Raw genomic sequence first — 24,776 nt, forward strand, 5'->3', positions numbered from 1 at the left:
CGGAAATGATGTACTCAGAATAATCTTTAACTACTTTCTAACATTTATAAAACCTATGTTTAACAAAGATAAGACATAGAAAATAATCTTTAAAAGTATTGGTATTTTAAATTGGGGCTTTCCAGGTAATCTTTCTTATGGATCTTATGAATCTTTCCATCTTTCCATTTGGATCTTCATATCTAAAATCATGTAAACATTAAATAAACCCCAGCTAAACCCTGTCAAGGTCATGTAGAAGTCAATGGCAAATGTCCCTGAAGATGTTTCCTGACATTGTGATATGCGCTGGTTTTTGTTCAATATTCCGATAAAGTCGAGTTTTCGGAGCGTCAATTTGAAAAAGTTCACTATTCGAATTGACGTATGATTTTGCCTCATCTTTTCTCATCAACTTTTTTTAGAAGAATTATTGGTACATTAAGGGGCATATTTATCAAGGGTCTAATTTCAAATTGAAAAAACTTTGAAATTCTAATTCAAAAAGACCAACCAATATTAAGTCGAAGTTTTTTTTGGCCGAATAGGTCGGTATTCGATTGAATAGGTCTGTATTCGGCCGAATTCAAATCGTATGAATCAAAGGAATAGTGCATTTGATTGAATTTGAATTTCCCCAAAAAAATTTATATTTTTCAAAGCCCACCAATTGACTCCAAATAGGTTCTAGGATGTCCCCCACAGGCTAAAACAGTAATTCGGCAGGTTTTAGATGACGAATGGTCGAAGTCGAATTTTTAAAGAGACAGTACATGATAAATTTTGATATTCGAATTTTTGATTTTTTTTCAAATTCGAATAGAATTTGGACTATTCCCTAGTTGTACACAAAAAACAGCTCGAAATTCAAATTACTTACATGGTGTTTGGGTTTGTCTTATGTGACAGTAATAGCACCATTAAAAATGTACTGCCCCTTAGGTGTCTTAATCTTGGCCTGTCCACCCTGAGTTTTTACCTAAAAAATTGTTAATATTGTGAGCTCTGATCATTCTGTCATTGTTTTTTTTTGCATTATTTTATTTCATTTTTATTATTCTGATTTGTTGTTGTAAAGGGTTTATTGCAGAGTTACACAAGTGGACCACTAATATCGCTTTGTCACAGCAATAAATCTTTAATAATCCGATGTTTTATTCGATTATTAAAGATTTATTGCATTTTGCATTGTTGCCAATTACGAGTCCTGCCTATGAAACATATATATATATATATATATATATATATATATATGTATATATCATGTATTTTATGTAAAATGTAAGTTTGAGCTAATTTTCATAATTTGAAGCGTCAAAAAATTTGTTCCATTGACCATGAACTTTTTTCTGATTCTCACAAATACTTTAAGGTAAAGTTTTTAATAAAAATATTACAATCAAAGTGCATCAAAGTCGTGCTTTTAATCCTTTCATAGCAAGGAGAAATTTCTAAAAATGTTATTTTATTCTTATTAATACTCATGGTTAAGAGACCTTGCAGAACTAAAAAGAAACCAGTTGGCTGTTTTATTTCTTCATGCTTATAATCTTCCTTCAACTCAAAAACCACTTTCTATAGTCAATTAAAATAGGCCAACACACATTTTACATTTAAATAAAAAAGCAGATAACAAGATCATTCATATTATGATTATAGTCAGTGTTCATCTTAATAATTTGCATGATTAAAAATGGACATATGTGATTTAAACTGATGTCTGCTCGTTCAGCCATTTATGATTTTTTGCACAGTAATTATATGCACCTATAAAAAGCTCTGGAAGTCAATTAAAATCAATGTTTGTAGGCACAATAGCTTGATAAATCTGGACAGGTATTCAACCATGGAAATTCAGCCTGAAAGAACATAAAATTGAACAGATAAAGGTCAGAAAAGCCTAGAATATGTTCTTTGATAGCTGAGTTTTAATGATATTTGGAGAAATATTTATTTAAAGTGAAGCATACAAAGATCAACTACTTGAAGTAGAGAACAAAACTTTGGCACTTTTTTTCATTTATTTTGGGAGTGTCCTATAATACAAGTGTTCTTGCATGAGCTCCTGAACTATCCTAAATAGGTGCTGACCCTCCTCAACATATTATCTCCTAGCCTGTTCCTTCTGCATCATGTGATCTATGACTCTGAGTTCTTATGTTCTAGATTGATATATGCAGCTATTTTATCATGCCAAAAAATAAATAAAAAACAATGGAAATGTTTTTTTTATAAGATCAGATAAACGTGTGATACCAGAACTTCGTGCAAACCTTGTTAATCCCACACTCTAACAGCTTTATCAAATTGAGATTTTATTGAGGATGGCTTGATACCACTACAAAATGGCTCCGATGTTGTCATGAATCTCGCCACAAAACTGTACCAGTTGGTAAATTCACTCATACCTTTACGGGTTCAGTGGTCAAAAACTCAAAAAGTTTTTGACCACTGATTAATCCAGTGTAAATATGAGTGAACTTTTTCAACTGGAACATTTTTGCAGCAAAATTCATGGCAACATGGGAGCCATTTTGTTCTATGAAGAACACTTGTAGCATAGTGGAAAGGAGTTTCTCTAATAAGATAGGAAGGTGTTGGAACACAGTGATGGTGTGGAACAAAGTGAGATTCTTATAGCAAGGAGTGATTATGGATAAAAAGCAGTTAGGGTTTATGCAGGTGTCTAGGGTTGAGAGAAATATTTCACCTTGATAGACTAAAATATAGTTAAAAAAATGGTGTGCTGTTTTAAAAATAGTACGTGAAAAACTTCCATTGACTTCAATGTGTTTGGAAATGATTTGCTGGTTTGCAATTTTAGGTCACTCAGCACTACGTGAGGCTTCTGTTAGGGTGAGATAAGTAAATCTGCAGTAAAAGCTGTCTTAGCCCCAATGGAAGGATGAGTATCAGGGAGGCAGTCGATTTAGATCCAACATCCACATTGGTAATTGTCTTTGTTTATATTTATTATGCATCCTATGTAGTGTAACTTATTTTGTATGTGTATTATTTCTGTACATATAAATATATATATATCCATGGTAAACAGCAGTAATATTGTATACCAATAGCTAGCAGGTAGTTAGCAGAAGTTGAGCTGAAAGGATGAAGCTCCCATTAGCAGTGAATGTAGGTAGAGTGCAGGCTTGCTGCCTTTATGGGGTAGTTCAACTTTAGGTTAACTTTTAGGGGCAGATTTATCAAGGGTCGAATTTCGAATTGAACAAAACTTTGAAATTCGAATTCAAAAAGACCAACCGAAATTAAGTTGAAGTTTTTTTGGTCAAATAGGTCTGTTTTCGATCAAATAGGTCAGTATTCGGCCGAATTCGAATCGTACTAATCAAAGGAATCTATTTTTTTCCCACCAATTGACTCCAAATAGGATCTAGGAGGTCCCCCATAGGCTAAAACAGCAATTCGGCAGGTTTTAGATGGCGAATGGTTGAAGTCGAATTTTTAAAGAGACAGTACATGATAAATTTTGATATTTAAGTTTTTTAATTTTTTTCAAATTTGAATCGAATTTGGACTATTCCCTAGTCAAAGTACACAAAAAATAGCTCGAAATTCAATTTTTTTTCATTCGAAAATTCACCTCAACCTCTGATAAATCTGCTCCTTAGTATGTTATAGAATGGCCTGTTTTAAGCAACTTTTTATTTGGTCTTCAGTATTTATTTTTTAATAGTTCTTGAATTACTTGCCATCTTCTTCTAACTCTTTACAGTTTTCTGACTCCATCTAAAAAACAAATGCTCTGTAAGGTTACAAATTTATCTGTACTTTTTATCACTCATTTTTCTATTTAGGCCCTCTCCTGTTCATATCACAGTTACCTATTCAAACCAATGCATAGTTGCTAGGCTAATTTGGATCCTAGCAACCAGACTGCTGAAATTGCAAACCGAAGAGCTGCTGAATAAAAAGCTAAATAACTCAAAAACCACAAATAAAAAATTAAAACCAATTGCACACTGTCTCAGAATATCACTCTCTACATCATAACTAAAAGTTAATTGAAAGGTGAATAACCCCTTTAATGAATCCGACATAGACTTTTGATGTTTAGTCACACAGAACATAACTAGTTCTGATATATCTTCAACAGCGTATCTCAGTACTGGAGAGCTCTAAAAATACAAACAGGTGCTGAAAAATAAAACCAGAGCAGTGTAGCAGAGAGATAAAAACAGAGCTCAGGAGCTTCTGAATACAGCTACACGTAAGGTCTGGCAGAGACAAAACATTAACTATAGCAGAGTTAGGAATCAGACTCACAAAATACTTTAGCAAAGTCTTTAGAACACTAAAGACACTACGGGGCAGATTTACTAAGGGTCGAATATCGAGGGTTAATTAACCCTCGATATTCGACTAGGAACTAAAATCGTTCGACTTCGAATATCGAAGTCGAACGATTTAGCGCTAATCCTACGATCGAACGATCGAAGGATTATTCGTTCGATCGAAGGATTAAATCCTTCGAATCGAACGATTCGAAGGATTTTAATCCAACGATCGAAGGAATATCCTTCGATCAAAAAAACACAGGCAAGCCTATGGGGACCTTCCCCATAGGCTAACATTGAGTTCGGTAGCTTTTAGCTGCCGAACTAGGGGGTCGAAGTTTTTCTTAAAGAGACAGTACTTCGATTATCGAATGGTCGAATAGTCGAACGATTTTTAGTTCGAATCGTTCGATTCGTAGTCAAAGTCGTAGTCGAAGGTCGAACTAGCCCATTCGATGGTCGAAGTAGCCCAAAAAACACTTCGAAATTCGAAGTTTTTTTAATTCGAATCCCCTACAACTTGCTCTCTTCACAACTTGTAGAGCAGGCAATGTGATCAGGTGATCAAGGGATAGTTATAGCTTCCCCTCAAGGCTGATTGGTTACCATTCATGGAAGGAGTAACTCTACTGTTGTTATAGTAACCCACAGGACAATGTATATGTATATGCTACATCTTTTTCAATCATTTGTAATTTATTGGACTATATTGTACAACCTGTACTACAACTGTCTCTCAAAACAAAATTCCGACTTGAGAGACATTACATATCACAAAAACCACACTATGGACTCTTTGTTGGTTACTATAAATGTCAGGGTTTTTTTTTTCTTTTGCTGACCACGTGTTTTTTCCACTCCTCTGACCACATCAAAATTATGCTCTGAGTGTTGGAGCTGACATTGCAATGAGTGCCATATGGACACAATGATTGGATCAATGGCAGTGTGCCATCGTAATCATTTTCTAATATGATATGCTTTTCTTATAGGTTTTCTAATACAGAATACTTTTGTCTTTTCCATGACTAGAGAGAGAGAATTGAATATAAGCATGGCACTCTCATGTTTTATTAATATTGTAACAAAATTTCTTTAGTCAGTGAACCGATTTTTGTCAAGTTGCTATGTCAACCTTGACACAGGTCTCATAGGTGACAAACATTGGTTCACTGAATAAAGATGCACTTTTCTAACACTATTGATGAGACCAGTGAGTGCCTTGCTTATATCCAATTCTGTACATAGTTACATAGTTAATTTGGCTTGAAAAAAGACCAAAGTCCAACCCCTCCAAAGGAAACCCAGCGCACATACTTACACACACCCAAACCGACCCCTCCATACACTCACATAAACTATATATATATATATATATATATATATATATATATATCAGTATCTATACAAATTGTAGATTTTAGTATCACTATAGCCTTGGATATTATGTTTGCCCAAGAAATCAGCCAAGCCCCTCTTAAAGGCATTAACAGAATCGGCCATCACAACCAGTGAATCTGTCCCGTTTCACTTCGCCAAATAAGTTGTGAAGCCACGAAAAAGTTTGTGAAACTGCGAAAATTTGTGAAATGCATTGAAGTCAATGGAGGTCAAAATAATTTTGATGCGCAACAATTTTTGATGCGAGTGACAATTTTTTTGGAAAATTTTCAACACAGTTTCGCGAAAAAAACATTCACGGCTGGCGAAACTCCATGCCTGGCGAATTTTTTTGCCCATCACACCCAGGCAATCTCATGGTGTGGACTTATACTGTATATGTAGATGTTTTCAGCTGATGCTAAGAAAAATTGTCTAAATGTTTGCACTCCTGTAAAGACTAGTAGGTCCACTGCCTTTGTTTAGGAAAACATAAAAACTTGTCCATTGTTGGAACTTAATGCAGCTCAGCATAAGAGAGGCTGCATGTAGAGGTATAAAGTTATTGCCTCAGTAGGGTTTAAGAAGTAGTTTTACAAAACAGAAGTTTGACATTTTCCCAAGTTATTGACACTTTCCTTATTTTTCTTGACAGTCGTCATAAATGTGTGCATTTTTCAAAAAGGATGCTCAGCTTCAGCTCTGAGATCTTACACACTGTATATTCTAAAGTGGTTTATGGAATAAGGTACAAAATTTCTAGCCATGTTTTGTGTTAGGCTTTATTTGCTATTTCATGTTATTATTTTAATATCTGTTTAAGCTTATATATTTTTTATATACTGTATGTTGTGACTAGGACTCATTTATAAAAACTGGGCAAATCTGCACCTGGAAAGTAACTCATGGCAACCAATCAGATGTTTGCTTTCAGTGTTCAATTTTCAGCCAGCTGAAAAAATAACTAATCACTGATTGGTTGCTATGGGTTACTGCCCAGATGCCCTTTGTTTATAAATGAGACCCACATAATGTGTTTAGGAAACACATCTGTTGCCTAAAAATGTATAGAGAAGTGTGCTTTTAACATGCATGGTATGGGCGGAGAAGAGAGGAAACCTGTGGCAAAACAAAAAAGGCCTGTGAAGTCTGAGACTAAGTGCCTGAGCTTGAGAAACAAAGTGAATGCCAAGGGATTTGCAACAATGCCAGGCAGTGTTAGGAGAAAGTTCAACAGTAAAGCTGATTTTGAAGTAAGCTGCGGGGTCTGGTTGAACTGTTAGTAACAGGGTGCTAACCAGGTGGTGGACCAGAGTCTGGGAGAGGCCCTGGGGTTTTCAATAAGACTAAATTCATAGACTGTTATATTTTTGATGCCATAAGAAGACAAGCACCTTGTTGATGTGTTTTTCAGTTGAATAAAGCAAAGACAAAGACCTATTTTTTCTGTATTTTTTGTGCCCCTATCTCTTCTCTTCACAAGAAACTTGTTTGCCTACCATTTCAAAAGCTAATCTTCCCACAATGTATATGTATTAACACATTACAATTTGTTGGCAACTCCATAGACTTAATGAAAATGGGTTTTTTTTTGTTTTATTTTTAATTTTTGGCTACTTCGACCATCGAATAGGCCTAAATTCGACTTTGACTTTGTTTCGAAGTAAAAAAGTTTGACTTCGAAAATCGAAGGTCTGTCTCTTTAAAAAAGATCTAATTCGACACTTCGCCACCTTAAACCTCCCGAATTGCTATGTTAGCATATGGGGATCTCCTAGAACCTATAGCCAACATTTGGCTAAGTTTTTAGAAGTCAAAGTAAATTTGTTTGATCGATTCAAAGGATTTCATTGTACGATCGAACGACTTTATTTCGACCGAATATGGCCAAATTCGATAAAAAAACCCCTTTGACTTCGAGTATCGAAGTAATGCCATTTGATGGTCAAATGTAGGCGTTTTTTACACTTTGAAATTCGACCCTTGATAAATCTGCCCCTAAGTGTATTGGGTAGGCCATGGGTTCCTTTTTTATGCTTTTTTCATCACTGCTTCTACAGTTTTACTTTAAATCCATTGTCTAATGATTATGTAATACAAGGCAAACTGGGATCATTGTTCTTGTGCAACATCTTTTTCTTCTTGTCATAATGCAATTAATATTCTGCTAAAATATTTGTTTCTTAAAATTAAGCAAAACTATGCAAAGGACTGTGAAAATGGTATGAAATATGATCATGATATTCTGTAGCTGGCACAACATTAATTAGAAGTGAATCTATTACAGAATATGTTAATAAAGTGCTTGTCTTTGTGCTATTGTTGGAACTGCTTAAAGAAAAAAATCTAAAGTACTTTACTATTTCTGTAGACTTGGGAATGAAAATTAGGTGTAAAAATATTTTGTACAATTTTTGCCTCACGAATTTATATACAAAAGTAGCAAGGTTAAAATCAAACAGTAAATAAAAGTACAGGTATAGGATCCCTTATCCGGAAACCCGATATCCATAAAGCTCCGAATTACGGAATGGCTTTCTCCCAAAGACTCCATTTTATACAAATAATCCAAATTTTTAAAAATGATTTCCCTTTTCTCTGTAATGAAAAAACAGTAGCTTGTACTTGATCCCGACTAAGATATAATTAATCCTTACTGGAAGCAAAACCAGCCTATTGGGTTTATTTAATGTTTAAATGAATTTCTAGTAGACTTAAGGCATGAAGACCCAAATTACATAAACATCCGTTATCCAGAAAACCGCAGGTCCCGAGCATTCTGGATAACAGGTCCCATACCTGTACTTCATTTCTTCAGTGTCAAATTGCTGCTCTTTTTGGGATTGCATGTTTTTATTTTTTTCAAGTCACACTGAATTTAAGGGGTTTATTTACTAAATTCCGAATTTATGTGCTTTTGGGGCAAAACTCACATTTTTTATTTTTTTTTAAAAAAACTCAAATTTTTCGAGATTTATTAAAGCCTAATGCTGCAAAAATCCAGAATCTGAAATTCCTCCATCTCAGACCTGCCGAGGTTGTGTAAAAGTTTATGGCAGAGGTTCTTATCCTATTTTGAGGTTTCTATGGTTTGCACCAGATTTAGCCCGAAAATCCATTACTAATTTTTCTGGCAAAAATCCAAAAAATTCGGGTTTTCGCTCGATTTTATTGAGTTTTTACTTAAACCGATTAAAGCAAACCTTTTTTAATAATAAATAAGGTAAAATGGAGTATTGCAGTTTGTTCGTGGTTTCTTAATTTCCAAAATGACATTTTAGTAAATAACCCTCTAAATGTTGTATTTTTGCTTTTGTTTTTGGAAAGTTCTTGACTAGCTTGACAAAAAAGACAATAAGAGATGCTAAAAGTGATAAACTCAAGCAACTGGTGGTCTTTCACGTGTCAATATAAGATCCTATTATTTTTTAGCTTATTTGATAATGTTGATATAGTAGGTCTGGAAAATAAGTTATGAATTATTAAAATAATACAATACTGCATAAAGAAATACATGCAGATGAATATGTGTGCCTTAAAGAAATAATTGTATATGGTGGGCAAATGGGAAAGTAAACAGCCAATACCCCTTAACTGCCAACAATGGATCTACATTGTGTTTAAAGAGCTAGAGCTCCAGCAGTGTAGGTTTCTGCGTTCAATTGAATACAAAACACTGCACTTCCTAGCAGGGCCTGTCAAAGGGTTAATAAAGGTAAATTTAATGTTGTACACTTTGCAACTATAACAAAGAAAACCATTTATAAGTTCAACAGCAAATAATGTGCAGAATCTGTTATAAATAGACCTCGGAATAGTAAGCAATCAATAGGCTTTAGATACAAGCTACAATGGTTTGTATTGCATAAATAGAATATAGATTCGAAAAAAAGGACATATCGTTATTATATTTATCATTAATTTTTACTGGATTATTTATTTACTGCTGTGCTACATAATTATATGTATGATTGTTTTTAAATGCATACTTATTACTAATACTCTTAAATATCAGGTTTTCCTTAGCAACTTATATAAATCAGATTTTTCACTGTGCTAAAATTTCAATTTTCAAAAAGGAATACTCTTTTCTATTTTCCCCTGCAAGATATTTATGTTGTACATTTTTTTCATGAACCATGAACTATATAACTACACTGCTGAGGTTTTCAAGGGTCTAATAAATATTGTTAAGTACTCCACAGCAACCATACCACAGCTAGCTGTCTGCAATACACTATAGATATCATTTTAAAGACAAGATTTGTAAATGGGGTTTGTAAAACAAAAATCTATCTTAGTAATGATTAAGACTCATGAATCATTATGACTGAAACAAATTCAGCCTAATTAAATGTCACCTCAAAAGAAAATATTTGCTAGATGGTACTGCACAGTGCTCTTGGGATATGACTGTAAATAATATACTTCCACAAAGTATAACTACTATATTAACTGTAACAAAAATGATTGCAGTCATTAACGGATATTTAATTCCAAAGGAACATAAAGATGATTAAATAACACAGCAAAATATTTATTAGCCATCATGTAGAAAAATTAAGGTTAAAATAAAGGTAAGCTTTTTATTTACTTTTTTTGTTACACAGTACTATTACTTGTTACTATCACAATTTTCCTTTCTATCTATTTGCATGGACTTGAGCAGTGCTAGGACATTTTCTTAGTTTCTTATGTGTTTTTAGTTTATTATTTTTACATACAGTATATTAAACTACCATAGGCATATTTGGTCTGCTTCATCTAACCATTCTCATCCATTTTATTTGTCTACTACATCATTTTAAAACCTCTCCATACCACCACCTTGTTGTAACTACAGTAAGGCAAGCTATTATTCTTTTAGACAGATGATCATTGATATTGCCTCTAGTCTTAAGTGATGAATTATATTTTAATGGGGCAGTATACTCCTTGGTCAACATTAGTTCAGTGAACAGGACTTGTGCTGAACATGCTTTATGCCTATTGTGTTAAAACTGAAGATACTCCATGGGGCAAATTCACTAACCTCCGAAAATTCACTAGTGATGGCTTCGCTTATAGTGGAACACTTCACCAGGGGTATATTCGCCAGGACAATGCTAATTCACTAAAATCCAAAATTGCGTCCAGGGCACCGAATGCAGGCGAAGTTGCGCTAGCGTTACTGTGACAAGCAAAGCGAATTTGCATAACGGCAAATACATTACACTACACAAACCTTAATAAAATAAAGTTGTTATATTGCCCTACACATGAGCCCAGTGTATAGTTTATGTGCCATATGTCAGGAAATGTAGGGGGGAAGTCGGTTACCCCAAAAAAAATGTACGCTCTTTTTCAGTCTATCACCCTGAAAAAATGAAAAGACGCTAGTGTTTTTTGGGACTATTTTTTTAGGAACTCCTATCTACTCTATTGCACTTCGCCTGGTCTGAGGTGGCAAAGACAAGGTAACATTCAGTAAAATCCGCATCTTAGTGAATTTGCGTAGTTACATCCATTCGCCAGAGTGCAAATTTGCCTGGCGTTAGGGAGCAAAGTACCACTACAGTCTATCTCCTTTGCTAGTGAAGTTACGCCAGTGATCGTTAGTAAATCAGCGAAGTTCCGAAATGACGTTAGTCACTTTGCCTTTTAGTAAATTTGCCCCCATGTGGGCTTTGCAAAGTAGATAATAATATTTCCTTGAATAGATAATCCCCCTGCAAAAATGATTTCTACCTATCTGTAAACTAAAATTGTGAAAGGGGTGAAAAAAAGGTTTTGTGTACTGAAACAAACATTTAGTTCGTTGATTATATGTTCAATGAAGGGTACCCTGCCCCTTTAAAAAAGATATCAGAAACATAGATTATGACTAGGGATGTAGCGAACGGCGGAAAAAATGTTCGCGAACATATTCGCGAACTTGCGACAAAACATGCGAATAGTTCGCGAACGTCGCGAACCCCATAGACTTCAATGGGAAGGCGAATTTTAAAAGCTAGAAAAGACATTTCTGGCCAGAAAAATGATTTTAAAGTTGTTTAAAGGGTGCAACGACCTGGACAGTGGCATGCCAGAGGGGGATCAAGGGCAAAAATGTATCTGAAAAATCCATTGTTGACACAGCGCTGCGTTTTGTGCTGTAAAGGGCAGAAATCACACTACGTCACTCAGGTGATGTTTCTGGACACGGAATGTGAAAAAGCTCACACAGCTAGGTGGCACTTGGTTAAAGACTGGGCAAATAATGCCTGCAAGGGCAACGTATACACTACAGCCGTTGGATACGGAATATATTATTGCTGCTTGAAAAACGTCACTCGGGTGGTGTTTCTGGAGACGGTATTATTATTGATATTTAGACAGCTAGGTGGCAGTTGTTTGAAGAACAGATGCAGATGAGAGATCAGCAGCAGGACAGACAGCTGCCCACAGCAGCTACATACAGAGCACTGCAGTAGAAGGTAGATTACTAGCCAGCAAAGCTACCTAACCTAAAATGTCCCTCAAATCCCTGCAGAGTTCTGTCCCTACAATACAGAGCAGTATCAAGTAGATTACTAGCCAGCAAAGTTACTATCAACTGTCCCTCAAATCACTAACAGCTCTCTCCCTACACTAGCTCTTCCAAGCACACACAGGCAGAATGAAAAAACGCTGCAGGGCTTCAGTTTATATATGGAAGGGGAGTGGTCCAGGGGGTGTGGGGGTGGTCCAGGAGGGAGAGCTTCCTGATTGGCTGCCATGTATCTGCTGGTCTGGGGTGAGAGGGCAAAAATAAGCGCCAGCTAAGGCGAACCCAAATTGGCGAACGTCGCGCGACGTTCGCGAACATTCGCCGAACGCGAATAGTCGATGTTCGCGCGAATTAGTTCGCGGGCGAACAGTCCGCGACATCCCTAATTATGACAGGAATTTGGAAGTACATAGATGGAATTTTGTATGTTTTTTTTCCCAATATAATATGTTTTTGATTTGCTGCAGTCTGCCTTAGGGCTTACACTACAGACTTTTATATTTTGTTTAGAACAAATCATTGAATCTAACTACGCAGATGGAGATTGCCATGTTTTATCTGAGAGAACTTGGTAGGTCCATACACATTTTGTGAATGGAGAAAATCAATTTGAGTGGGTTGAATGACAGTGGATTCAACCTGAGCAAACAATCAGGTTCTTTTTCACCTCTCTTGACACATACAAAAATGTAGAATGGACACTTGATTTTTATGTGAAATATCCATTGATATCATTACATTTTTAATTTATACAGAATACAGCTGAATTATTGTCTAAATTAGGTGATATCAGGGTAGCAGAATATTATTTTCATGTAGCAAAAACTGTATGTACTACAAGCTGAAATAATACCTTAGTCACAAGTGTTACAAAAACTTGGATTTCGGCATGAAAATGATTTTCAAAAACTACATTCTTATTGTGGTACACAAAGACGTTGCTTACCTACACTCAGCATATTAAAGTTTTTTTTCACAAGAGCAATCATCATTATTTTCAAATGCATCTGTTTAAAACAAGAAAGCTGATGGAACAATGTGCTGGAATTGGGACCATTTTAAAATACAAAGTACTGTACATATAAAGAATTGGCATTTACCAGTATTGTTTGGTGGGCAATTATACAAGTTACATTCCGAAATGTAGGAATTGCTTGAATATGCAGCTGTAGTACACAATGTTGGAATTGCATGTGACTGGGTGCCTTTGGAATGTGGTAGAAATACATGCTACTGCTTCCATAAAAAAAGAAGTGTGCGTTTCACTAATTTATTCACACTAAAATACATATGCAACAACCAACGCTCCATTTATTCAATAGAGTAGGGCTGATGACACCAGAAATGAAGATAACACACTTTGTAGTTAGTCCTACCTCTGTGATGTTTTCTTGTATTTCCTCCTAAAAGAAAAAAATCAAAAGATGAACACAGAGATAAACTCTGAATTTGATAGGATGGATTAGGTTATGAGGTAATCGGATATAATGGCAGTTTGGGGTATGTATTGCACTAAAAATTGACTTAAACGAATCAGTCAAATTCATTTTTGTTATTCTTGCAGGACTCATGGCAATGGCACAGGTCAAAAGTATGCCACATATATAATTATAATGTTTAAAGATCTTCACTGAAGAATATGTAAGATATGTACATACACGAACATCTAAATGCAAGAAAGTTCAATACGGTTTCAATAATGTTTTTAACAACAAACTACATGGAATCTCTATATCTTTTTGCCCATCAATCCCTTTTTTTGTTATATATGAAATTGGCTGGTCATTCTATTTACATAACAGCTTAAATAGTTCTCATAATAATATATTTTTATAGTCCATAAAAACTTCAGTAGTAGTAAGTAGAGTAGTAAGTAAGTAAGTAGTGTAGTAGTTTCCTTCCAAATAAACTGTATGTTGGGGAACTGCTCAAGGAGGCCCCACATAATCAATAATTTTAAAAATTCTCACTCTCGAGCAGCCAGGAGCCTAAACACAGTTAAGTGTGGATATAAGATGTAGTAGTGATGGTAACCATCGTGCAGCATATCCCTATACCTCCCAAATATAAACCCACATTTCACAACTATTCATAGAGCACAGCTCTTTCACTTCTTATGTAAGATCACACTCATGCTACATTCTCAGCCTGCATTTATCCACAGGCTGCGAATCAGTGGCCATTGCCTAAAAATGTAGTAAAGGTAAATGAAACAAATAAATAAAACAAATCCAACTGAGGGACTAGCCATCAGTTAAAAAAAGATTTTGAAATCCTCACTACTATGGACACATGACAACAAGTTAAGAACATTTTTTAGATTAACACCTTAAAATTGTTGCATGATATATAATCACTTAATTCCAACATGTGAAAGTAATTTCATTTCTTTTTTCTTTAAGAGAGTAACTTATCAGAGCATTTTTGTCACTCTTTGAGATACATAATAACCCACAAGAGAATATCCGCAAGAGAATGTATAATATGTTATTTATGGAATGCTGATTCTTCAGTGATGAATTGTTCATAAAACAATGTATCATATATACATGTATGGGACCCGTTATTTAGAATGCTCGGGACCTGGAGTTTTCCAGATAACAGATCTTTCCATAATTTGGATCTTCATACCTTAAGTCTACTAAAAAATCATGTAAACATTAAATAAACCCAATAGACTGGTTTTGCCTCCAATTAGGATTCATTATATCTCAGTTTGTTGGATCAAATACAAGGTACTGTTTTTTTTATTACAGAGAAATAGGAAATCATACTTAAAATTTTGGATTATTAAGATAAAATGGAGTCTATGGGAGACAGGCTTTCCATAATTCGGAGCTTTCTGGATAATGGTTTTCCAGATAACGGATCCCATACTGGTATATAAATTATAACAATATTACATTTGTAGTTAATGTAAAAAATGTTAACCCCTTCAAAAAAAATCAAATTACACAACCAATTATGTATTATTATCCTGAGAAATACAATTAATTTCCATGGATTGTTTATTAATCCGTCCTGACCTAAAATAGTAAAGCATTTGCTATTGTCTCTTGTCAGTGTTTTACCTTCGGCCCCATGCCAAATGTTGAACAAGGGATATACTGCCCCTTTAACGATTACAAAGAAAGATATAAAACATAAAAGGAAAGAAGCCTATATTTACAATGTTAACACAATACTATTGTATACTGTGAGGATAAGTTTGAACTATGTTATTTAGTAGATAATTTTGTTAAGAACTAAATAGAAGTTTATGGAGGCCTACATGATAGGATTGTAACTTGGTCATTCTTCATCCATACTGTTATTTCCAGTTAAAATGAATCACTGCTATTTATTTCTATAAGATGTTTATAACTAAAAAGTTTGCTGAATCACTCACTCTACATTTAGGGCCAATTTATTAAACCTTGATGTTTTTCTGGATGAGTTTTTAAAGGGGAAAACTCACATTTTTAGAGATTTATTATACCCCAAAGCTGCTAAAAATCCTAATCCAAAAATACTCCAGCTCAAACCTGTCAAGGTCATGTATAAATCAACCGCAGATGTCCCTGAAGATGTTTCTTGACATTGTGATCTGCACTGAATAATCTGAAAAAGTCAGGGTTTTTGGGTGACAACTTGAAAAAATCTTACAATTCAGGGGTCAAATTCAAAAAAGTTGCACGATCCGAATTTTTGGACGATTTCATAGAGACTTTTCCTGCACCGACTCTTTCGAGCTGTATATTTGATAAATTAATTAAATTATTGGATGGGAGTTGAAATTCGATAAATTTAAGTTTTAATAAATACCTCCTTAATATCAGTCACCAACATGTCTCCTGTCTAACATTGGCATCACATCACGGATGTTGGACTAGTCTATAAGGTGTTAATCATCAAACCATACAGATTCAACTACGTCAGAGAAGATATAAATTGATATAAACAAGAATCACAAACATGTATTGAACAAAATATTAGAAAAACAAGGACATTGAACAATAATTGTTTAACACATTGGACTGAGAGGGGAATATTAGACCGGGGGGCATGGGGGCTATAAAAGTAAGCAATAGTACATCTCTATTCTCCACCGGTATATTAAAGCTTGGCTTCTTGCCTGCTAATATATCTTTTATACTGCATACTGGTCTTCTCTACAAATTTAATTGAGCGTTTATAACAAGAATCTATCTCCTTCAGATAAATATGCTTCCCTAGGGTGAGGTCATAATACAGAAGAATATTTTTTCAATAGACAAGGGAATTCACTTGGCAAATGTATTCCCAATCAAATTCTTGATTGGTGCCATTATTTCCACACCTGCGATCTCTACAAGAGAATGCTGATAATATCCAGACAATATTTCTGATTTTGCATTTGGGTTTTAACTCCTTAACCATCCTATATGCTATATTAGCTAAAGTAAACAGAGCCACAGCTGCTTGGCCATCCCCTGCAGTGACAATATTAAAAGTAGGAATCTTATTAAATCAGCAAGCAGATCCGTATCCTTGAATAAAAGTTGAAGAATAGAATCATTTTTTATCCTTGTTATTTTAACAGAGTTATAGTGAAGCTTAGAACTGAGTGTCATATATTATAGCACACCTGAAATCCATGTATTCATCTCCAGAAAACAATAGGAGTGATATAAAGTTTTTGTAGGGACCCATAGAAGTTAAATTGCCCCTATGCCTTTAAATACCTACCCTTCCTCCTTTCTCCCTAGTTACTAGGCAAAAGCCTATGCATCTAGTTAGTTATATTTGCATAACCAGTGTTATTGGCCAAGAGGTGTAATGACCACTTCCTACCACACTTCAATATAGTGTGCGGAAAGGGGTGGATCTACCTCTTTGGCTGCTGGTGTTCTTACCTACTGGTTGTGCTCATTGAGCCCGGGTACACCAAGGCCCACTAAAGCCACTGCCCTAAAGGGACCTGTACCTTTAGGGTTTATTCTCTAAAGTTGTTTGCAGCGATTAATATGTTGATGTTCTATAAATAATAATAATAGTAGTAGTACCAGATCTCTTTAGATTATAAAACAGATTGTAACATAGAAGCTAGGAGAGTGCACTTTTTTTTAAAAAGAACTACCTGCTTTTTATTAATCCTGTATAGACATTTTACGATAAATTGCCTAGAGCATCCCATCAAAATGTGGCATATAAAATTGGCGTGTAATATTTCAGTGAGATGCTCTAATTCTCTCTGAAGTAATCACCTATCACTCTTACAGAACACACATTTTAAATGGGTCAGTGTACCCCATGAGCAGGGACTGTTCAGCGGTCAGCATTTGCTATGCACAGAAGCATTATGGTACAACAGGTTTGTGATTCCCTATATAGACATAACTGTTATGATAATAAAGATGGGAAGGAGACTACAAAAGAGAAAAAAAAATAACGTGTACCAGGACCTGACTGAAAGTTGATTAGCTTTCAGTACTTGACCGAGAGAAATTTTAGCAATTATTTTCTCTGGGTCAATTATGGGCATAAATATAAAGGTGTATGTTTAAGATTTATTCAAAAAAGTACAATTTTGGTGTAAAAATGAATCACATATTTATAAAAAAAAAATATTTTAGCTTTTTTAGTAAATTCCTATTATTTATAGACTGTGGGTGTGCAGAATGTTACACTTCAATGGAATCTGTGCATGCACATAATTTTTAAAATTTCCATGGAAACAAGAAAGGGTATCACCAAGCCGCAACTATTTATGGCTAGAGGTAAAGAAGTAACAGAAGAAAGAAACAGTTGAGATTTGAATCTATACATTTAAATTAGAATTTCTTTTCGGAAAAAGGTTGTGATATACAAAATACACAAAATCGTTTCAGAAGCACAAAAGCCAATAGCCCACAACAACTATACTGTAAAGTATATGCTAGAATATTTTAGGTTTTGGTAAGGCACCTAACACATTTACATGGAAAATGAGTGAAGGTGAATTCTGGAATAATAGTAACCCTTTAACAAGCTTCAATTCCGTTTTTCAGGGCCTCTGTCTGGACTTCAGATATATTGAATGTCTAATAACAACAACAATTAAAGCGTTTTGTAAGCACTTATAGCAATTTAATGTACTTAAGTCTACCAAAGCCTGTGTATTTATAATTTAGGTATTCAAGTTGAAATTGGGCTATAGGAGTTTGAATAACTGATAACCAATTAACTGCTATTATTATTATTATTATTTTATCATAATGTGTAACTATGAAACTATGTAATTAACTACAGTTTTTTTTAATATTTACAAAGGACATAAACCAGTTATTGCCAGGTATGCCTCACTATAGATTTGTAGACAGTGTATAATAAGCTATTTTAAGATATAAATGTAAAAGATGATAGATAGATAGATAGATAGATGACAGATAGATAGATAGATAGATAGATAGATAGATAGATAGATAGATAGATAGATAGATAGAGTCTTTATGGCATTTGGTTCTTTAAGGATTGCTGTTTTTTTCTATACGTATAAGATACGAATAAGATGATGTTGAACACCACTTAATGAGTGAGGAATACTGTTTGGCTGCTTCAGCTCTTTCAGCAAGCAATGTAATAGCATGGATGAAAAAGCTCACACTAGAATCTCTGAACCAAAACATAGGAAATGAGATGTGAAAAGCATTTAGTGTATCATTTGACCTCTGAGAGCAGAGCTGCACATCTTTTTTTAAAATTTCAATGGATGAGAGAAAGGGCATCATTGAGATGCAAACTCCTATTCATATCCAAAAAAGCAATAGAGGAAAGATAATATTTCAAAGTTCATTTTATTTAAAGGAAAGAGGTACTTCCCTTTTAATTTACTATAGAATATCCTATTCTTTGCAACTTCATTTTTTATAGTTTTTTTTTGTTATTTGCCTTCCGCCTAATTCAAATTGTGGCCACTGACCCCCAATAGCAAAAAAATGTTTATTCTATGAAGCTATAAGTTTAAGTAAGCTATTGATTTTTAATTAATTACTGTAACTTTTTATCCAGGCACTCTCCTAGTCATCTCACATGCAAACTACTACCAGGTTGGTTGGGAAAATTGAAAAACTAGCAACCAGGTAGTTGCTCAAATTCCAAACTAGAGAGCTGCTGAAAAAATGCCTAAAATGTTCAAGAACCATGAAAAATAAAAATTTTGATCCAAATGACTCATATTGATTCTCGTGGATTAAGGCTAAGGTGTAAAATTGCCAAATGTTTATAAATGAGCACCACTGTGGCAAATAAGACACTTAGGGGCAGATTCACTAAGGGTCGAATTTCGAAGTTAAAAATACTTCGAAATTCGACCCTCGAATTGAAATCCTTCGACTTCGAATATCGAAGTCGAAGGATTTAGCGCTAATCCTTCGTTCGATCGATCGAAGGATTTTTCGTTCGATCGAACGGTTAAATCCTTCGAATCGAACGATTCGAAGGATTTTAATCCAACGATCGAAGGAAAATCCTTCGATCAAAAAAAGGTTAGCAAACCTATGGGGACCTTCCCCATAGGCTAACATTGACTTCGGTAGGTTTTACCTGCCGAAGTAGGGGGTCGAAGTTTTTTTTAAAGGGCAAGTACTTCGACTATCGAATGGTCGAATAGTCGAACGATTTTTCGTTCGATTCGTTCGATTTCGTTCGAATTCGAACAAATTTAACCAATTCGATGGTCGAAGTACCAAAAAAATACTTCGAAATTCGAAGTATTTTTCATTCGAATCCTTCACTCGAGCTTAGTGAATCTGCCCCTTATTGTATAAAAAGCAATAGAGTAATTAATTTTACCCTTGGTATGTTTAACTTGATCCCTAGCAGGGATATTTTTTGAGTCTAGTAGTTCAATTTCTTTACATTCGTCATTGCAAATCTAGCTACAATTAGATTCCTCTGTAGACATCCATGATATTTTCCATTTTCCAGTAATAGCAAAATTACAGCTGAGGTCAGTGGAATGCTACTGGACCCCACAGCAAATTCATTTTAGGGAATAACGTATCCAGAGGTTGTCCTGTTTAACTAATAGATGTTGAAATTGAGTATTATTTGTGATTTATGGGGCCCTCTATACATCCTGCCCCCCCCTGCAGCCAAAGGGTCTACTTCCTCTGTAGTTAAAACCATGGGTGGAGTTAAGGTAAAAGTAGCCACTTCCATTATTTGTTCACAGACATCTTTCCAGAAATGTGTTAAATATTTACAAGTTTATAGCTGAAGAAGTATACATTTTGCTAACCTTTTGTTTTGCTTACCTAGCTTGTTTTAGATAATTACTGCAGATAGTGGCTCAACTAGGCCATTTCATTGCCTCTTCCAATTGTGAAGTCAAACTGCGCTTGTAATTTGTGCTTCCATTTAATTAATTGCATAGACTTTTTGACAAGCCCCGCTGAGCGATCCCCTTCCTGCTTCTTCCTTGTTTGCGAGGGATAGTGCAGTTTTCTGCTAACAGCAGCAGTGACCTAGGGTATCAGGTAAGTGATTACAATCACTGGTGGTGTATAACACTTGCCAATTGTGAAGTGTTATGTTCTCTTACAAGGCTTTGTACTATATGTCTTAATTAGAAAAGAAATCACATTTAAAATGTTATCAAATGCCTTTGCTCTTCTTAGATGTAATATATCCCCACTTCTTTTTTTAATAAAGCATCTCAAAGAGTCTTTTCAAACTCAGGGAGCAACTCTTGTCACAGTTCTCTATTTTAACTGTTTCTCTAGTATTTCATGTTATTGGACAAAAGGAGGGCATACCCTTTTTCCAGATGTTGCTCTCGGTCTTTGAAAACATGTACAAGAAATGCATTTTATCCTATTATGTCACTCTGGCTAAATTGTATCTGAGGCTGGGATTACCAAAAGTCAAAAAGTGCTTGTAAACCATGATTACCAGATGTTTACCGATGGCTGACAAGTTAATGCTACTTGCTGATTGGTTACTATGGATTACTAGACATGGGACAAAAGTTTGCAAGTTTATTATACTATTCCAGTTTTCTTGTGGAGTGAACTAAACTCTAAAAATTAATATGGCTAGAAATTTCATATTTTATATATTGAACGTATATAAGCCTAAAGGTTCTATATCTCTATAGTAGTAATGATCCAGGCCTTCAAAGTGGTTATAGGAGTTTCACATCTTGGATTTTGTTAGGAGTGCCTGTGACATGCACATGCTCAGTGTGTTTTGAGCAGCTGATCTTAGGGATCATCACAATCATCAAGCAGAAAATTAAGCTTGCCTGTCATATAAGCTCATGCTACAGGTCTGACAATTAAATTCTGATATTAACTGTGCTTATTTCTAAGCTGCAGTGTACCAATATCAATCTGAATTACTAAACAGCCTTATATTGTGACATTTATATTATATATATCGGTATCATGTGTGTCGATCCCAAAGCTCAGTAAATGACAGCAGCCCAGAGCATGTGCAGTTAATCAGCAGAAAAGAAGATGTGGAGCTACAGATGAAGCCAGCAGTAATTGTCTGTCTGGCGCGATGTAACAGATCAAGTTAAACGCGCTAGTTGCGCTAGTCGCGTTGACTGCAGAGAAACACGATGTCCTGTCCTTTAGAACAGATAGACTTTAAATAAAAATAGATGCATTTCCAGTCAGCCTGAAGTAGGTTTGATTTTAAAGCTGTGTGACTGCTGCTGAAATCCCCCTTGTCAATAAGATACCAAGTGGTGTGACTACCGAGGAAGTAGACCCCGCAATCGTGGGGGGGGCTGGGGTACAGGGGGTACAGGGGGCCTGCTTCCTCAGTAGTACAATGTACCTGCTATAGTGATTCATTTCCCCAGGTACACCAATGCTGTTTAAACACATAATGTAATAGCATCTGTGCTGTATAGATTGAGTTCCGCAATTCACTAAAGTCTGGCCGCTGGAGAACAGAAAGTTATACAATTTCATTCCCTGAAACAGTTAACCAGGAGAGGTCTCACTGCAGCCCTAGAGAAGAAGCATTTGGTCAGTGGTCAGTGGTACCGTGACAGCTTCCTGCTCCTTACACCCACTGGGACACGCCCACTCCCCTCCTTCTGTAGGAAACTACCGGTGCTCTGTGCTGTCTGCTGCCGGCCCCATACAGTTCTATGTACAGTACATGAAGTATCTTCCGAGCCATAGATCTTTACTGCTAAAAGGTTGTGGTTTCCTTGGGCTGGTACAGAAGCCTTAAACATAAAGTACAATATTTCTGTCTACTGTACCTATTTAGTTAAGCTTTAGTTCTCCTTTAAACAATAAAGTGCATCTGCTTAAAATGCATCTGCTCCTGTTGCATAGTTAAAAAAATAACTAGTTTGTTGATGCTTATAACTAAGTACCGGAACAGACAACATGCTTGTTGGGGAAGAAATCATTTTTGGTGGAGAACAGTTGACAGCTTAATATGTCTGTCTTCATTAAGTATGTCAGAAAAACTCAGAAGGAGCATGATGTAATGTGATAAATGTGTATGGCAAGGCCTTTGTGAGACTGCAGGATAAGCATCCTGTGTAAGGACAGTCTCAGTTGGAATAGTCTACATTTTATCTGCTATATATAGGCAGAGCAGCAGTTTGTAAATACTGTTCTTTTGTTTATTTATTGTTAGTACACATTTAGGGGCAAATTCATCAAGGGTCGAATATCGAGGGTTAATTAACCCTCGATATTCGACTGGGAATGAAAATCCTTCAACTTCGAATATCGAATTCGAAGGATTTTGCGCAAATACTTCGATCGTATGATCAAAGGAATAATCGTTCGATCGAACGATTAAACCCTTTGAATCGTTTGATTCGAAGGATTTTAATCCAACAATCGAAGGTTTATCCTTCGACCAAAAAAATTTAGCCAAGCCTATGGGGACCTTCCCCATAGGCTAACATTGGGTTCGGTAGCTTTTAGGTGGCGAACTAGGGGGTCAAAGTTTTTTCTTAAAGAGACAGTGCTTCGACTATCGAATGGTCGAATAGTCAAACGATTTTTAGTTCGAATCCTTCGATTCAAAGTCGAAGTCGTAGTCGAAGGTCGAAGCAGCCCATTTGATGGTCGAAGTAGCCAAAAAAACACTTCCAAATTCAAAGTATTTTTTCTTCTATTCCTTCACTCGAGGTTAATGAATTGGCCCCTTATTGATAACTGCAAAGTCCAAATATACCGTGCAAAATGCCATAATATTAACCACCATGTGGTGAATTCAAGGCGAATACCATTGTAATGTGCATGGTAATGCACCTGACTTATGCACCTACATGAGCCCTATAATCACTGAAAAAAACCAATTTAATATTAAAGCAAATAGTACTGAATGACAATTTAATGCAGAACTTATTTTTTTCTGAATAGATCTCTGCTGGCATGTAACTCACTGTGTAAAACAAATCCCCCGCATCCATTCCCGTTACCAGTTTACTTGCACATCTTTCCAGATTATTTATATTCTTCCTACTGACTGGCAACCAAAACTGCACTCAGGGTGGGGTCTAACCAGCAATCTATAAACAGGTAAATGTTTTTATAAAAATTTGTATGTTGCAAGTGAAGAAATGTGTCAGCTTGTCCCATTTATATAGGGGATGCCCCTATTAAAAATTCACTTATTCACATACTGTACCATTTATATCAAAGAACATGAGAAAGAAGACTCATGCTTCATTTCATATCCATGTAATTTTAGTTCTGAATGTGATGTAAGTGTACCACGGCGCAAAATAAACGAATATATGTTGGAACGTATAGGTGGCTTTTAAAATCACGCTTTAAATCTGACAGTAAATTGTATTTTGTTTTAAGGGTTATACAAATATTCCAATAACTTTGCAGAAAAATTAGCCATGGGAATCTGAAATGACTGAATCAAAACTTACTTTTTACAAGTAAAATGTTAAGTACACAATATTCAGGCATAAACCAAAAAGAAAATTGCAATAGTGTGGGCAGATCTAAAGTAACTTAAAGTACATTATGTTTGTGGGAGTACATGCTTGCAATTTAGCTACAATGCTATCACCATCCTTAAAATTACAGAAGTAAATCTTCTTCAGAATTATTACTTTGGTACTTTCTATGATGAAGTTCTTATAGCATTAGGAACAAATAAACAGTATATATACAGTAGAACCCCACATTTTTCAGGGGACCAAAAAAAAAGTGTGTAAAATCCAGGAAAATTTAAAATCAGGGAAATGTATTATACATAATATATAAGTGGGACCACAAAACAACAATGTAAAACTTAAAATCAGGGGATGTAAAATTGAGGTGCCAGTGTGGTGTGTGTGTGTGTATATATATATATACACAAAAATGGAGGATGGAACTCCGGTTCCACTGTGTGCCCAGGTGCAAGGTAAATTTTCTCCAAGAAAAATTCAGGCTTTTCAGGAAAAAGCCCAAAAAGATTGTGCAATTAAGGATACAACTCATACAATCATACAATACAGATTTTCGCTTGATTTGTCTCCGATCCAATTAAATCGTGCTTTTTTTTTTTTTTTTTTCAATCATTTTTATTTTTATTTGCAAATAAAAAGACAAAGAAAGGAATTGTACACAAACGTGGTTCTAGATTTGTAGTCACTGGGAGTATCCCAGCCTACAGAACTCTGAAGA

At 35.2% G+C, this 24,776-nt stretch overlaps 1 protein-coding gene across 5 annotated transcripts in view; it reads right to left on the minus strand.

Annotated features, from left to right (window-relative positions):
• Window positions 1-24,776, minus strand: part of LOC108719003 (calcium/calmodulin-dependent 3',5'-cyclic nucleotide phosphodiesterase 1C) — a 433,183-nt gene that overhangs the window by 152,651 nt on the left and 255,756 nt on the right. The window contains exon 2 of one of the 5 annotated variants that reach the window (XM_041566133.1): window positions 13,542-13,568. The exons of the other annotated variants lie outside the window; for them this stretch is intronic. Within the exon in view, the coding sequence (XP_041422067.1) occupies window positions 13,542-13,568 (27 nt within the window). The remainder of the gene's footprint in view (window positions 1-13,541; window positions 13,569-24,776) is intronic. 5 annotated transcript variants of the gene reach the window in all.

The sequence above is a fragment of the Xenopus laevis genome, chromosome 6L (assembly GCF_017654675.1).
Source record: "Xenopus laevis strain J_2021 chromosome 6L, Xenopus_laevis_v10.1, whole genome shotgun sequence".
Lineage (NCBI taxonomy): Eukaryota > Metazoa > Chordata > Amphibia > Anura > Pipidae > Xenopus > Xenopus laevis.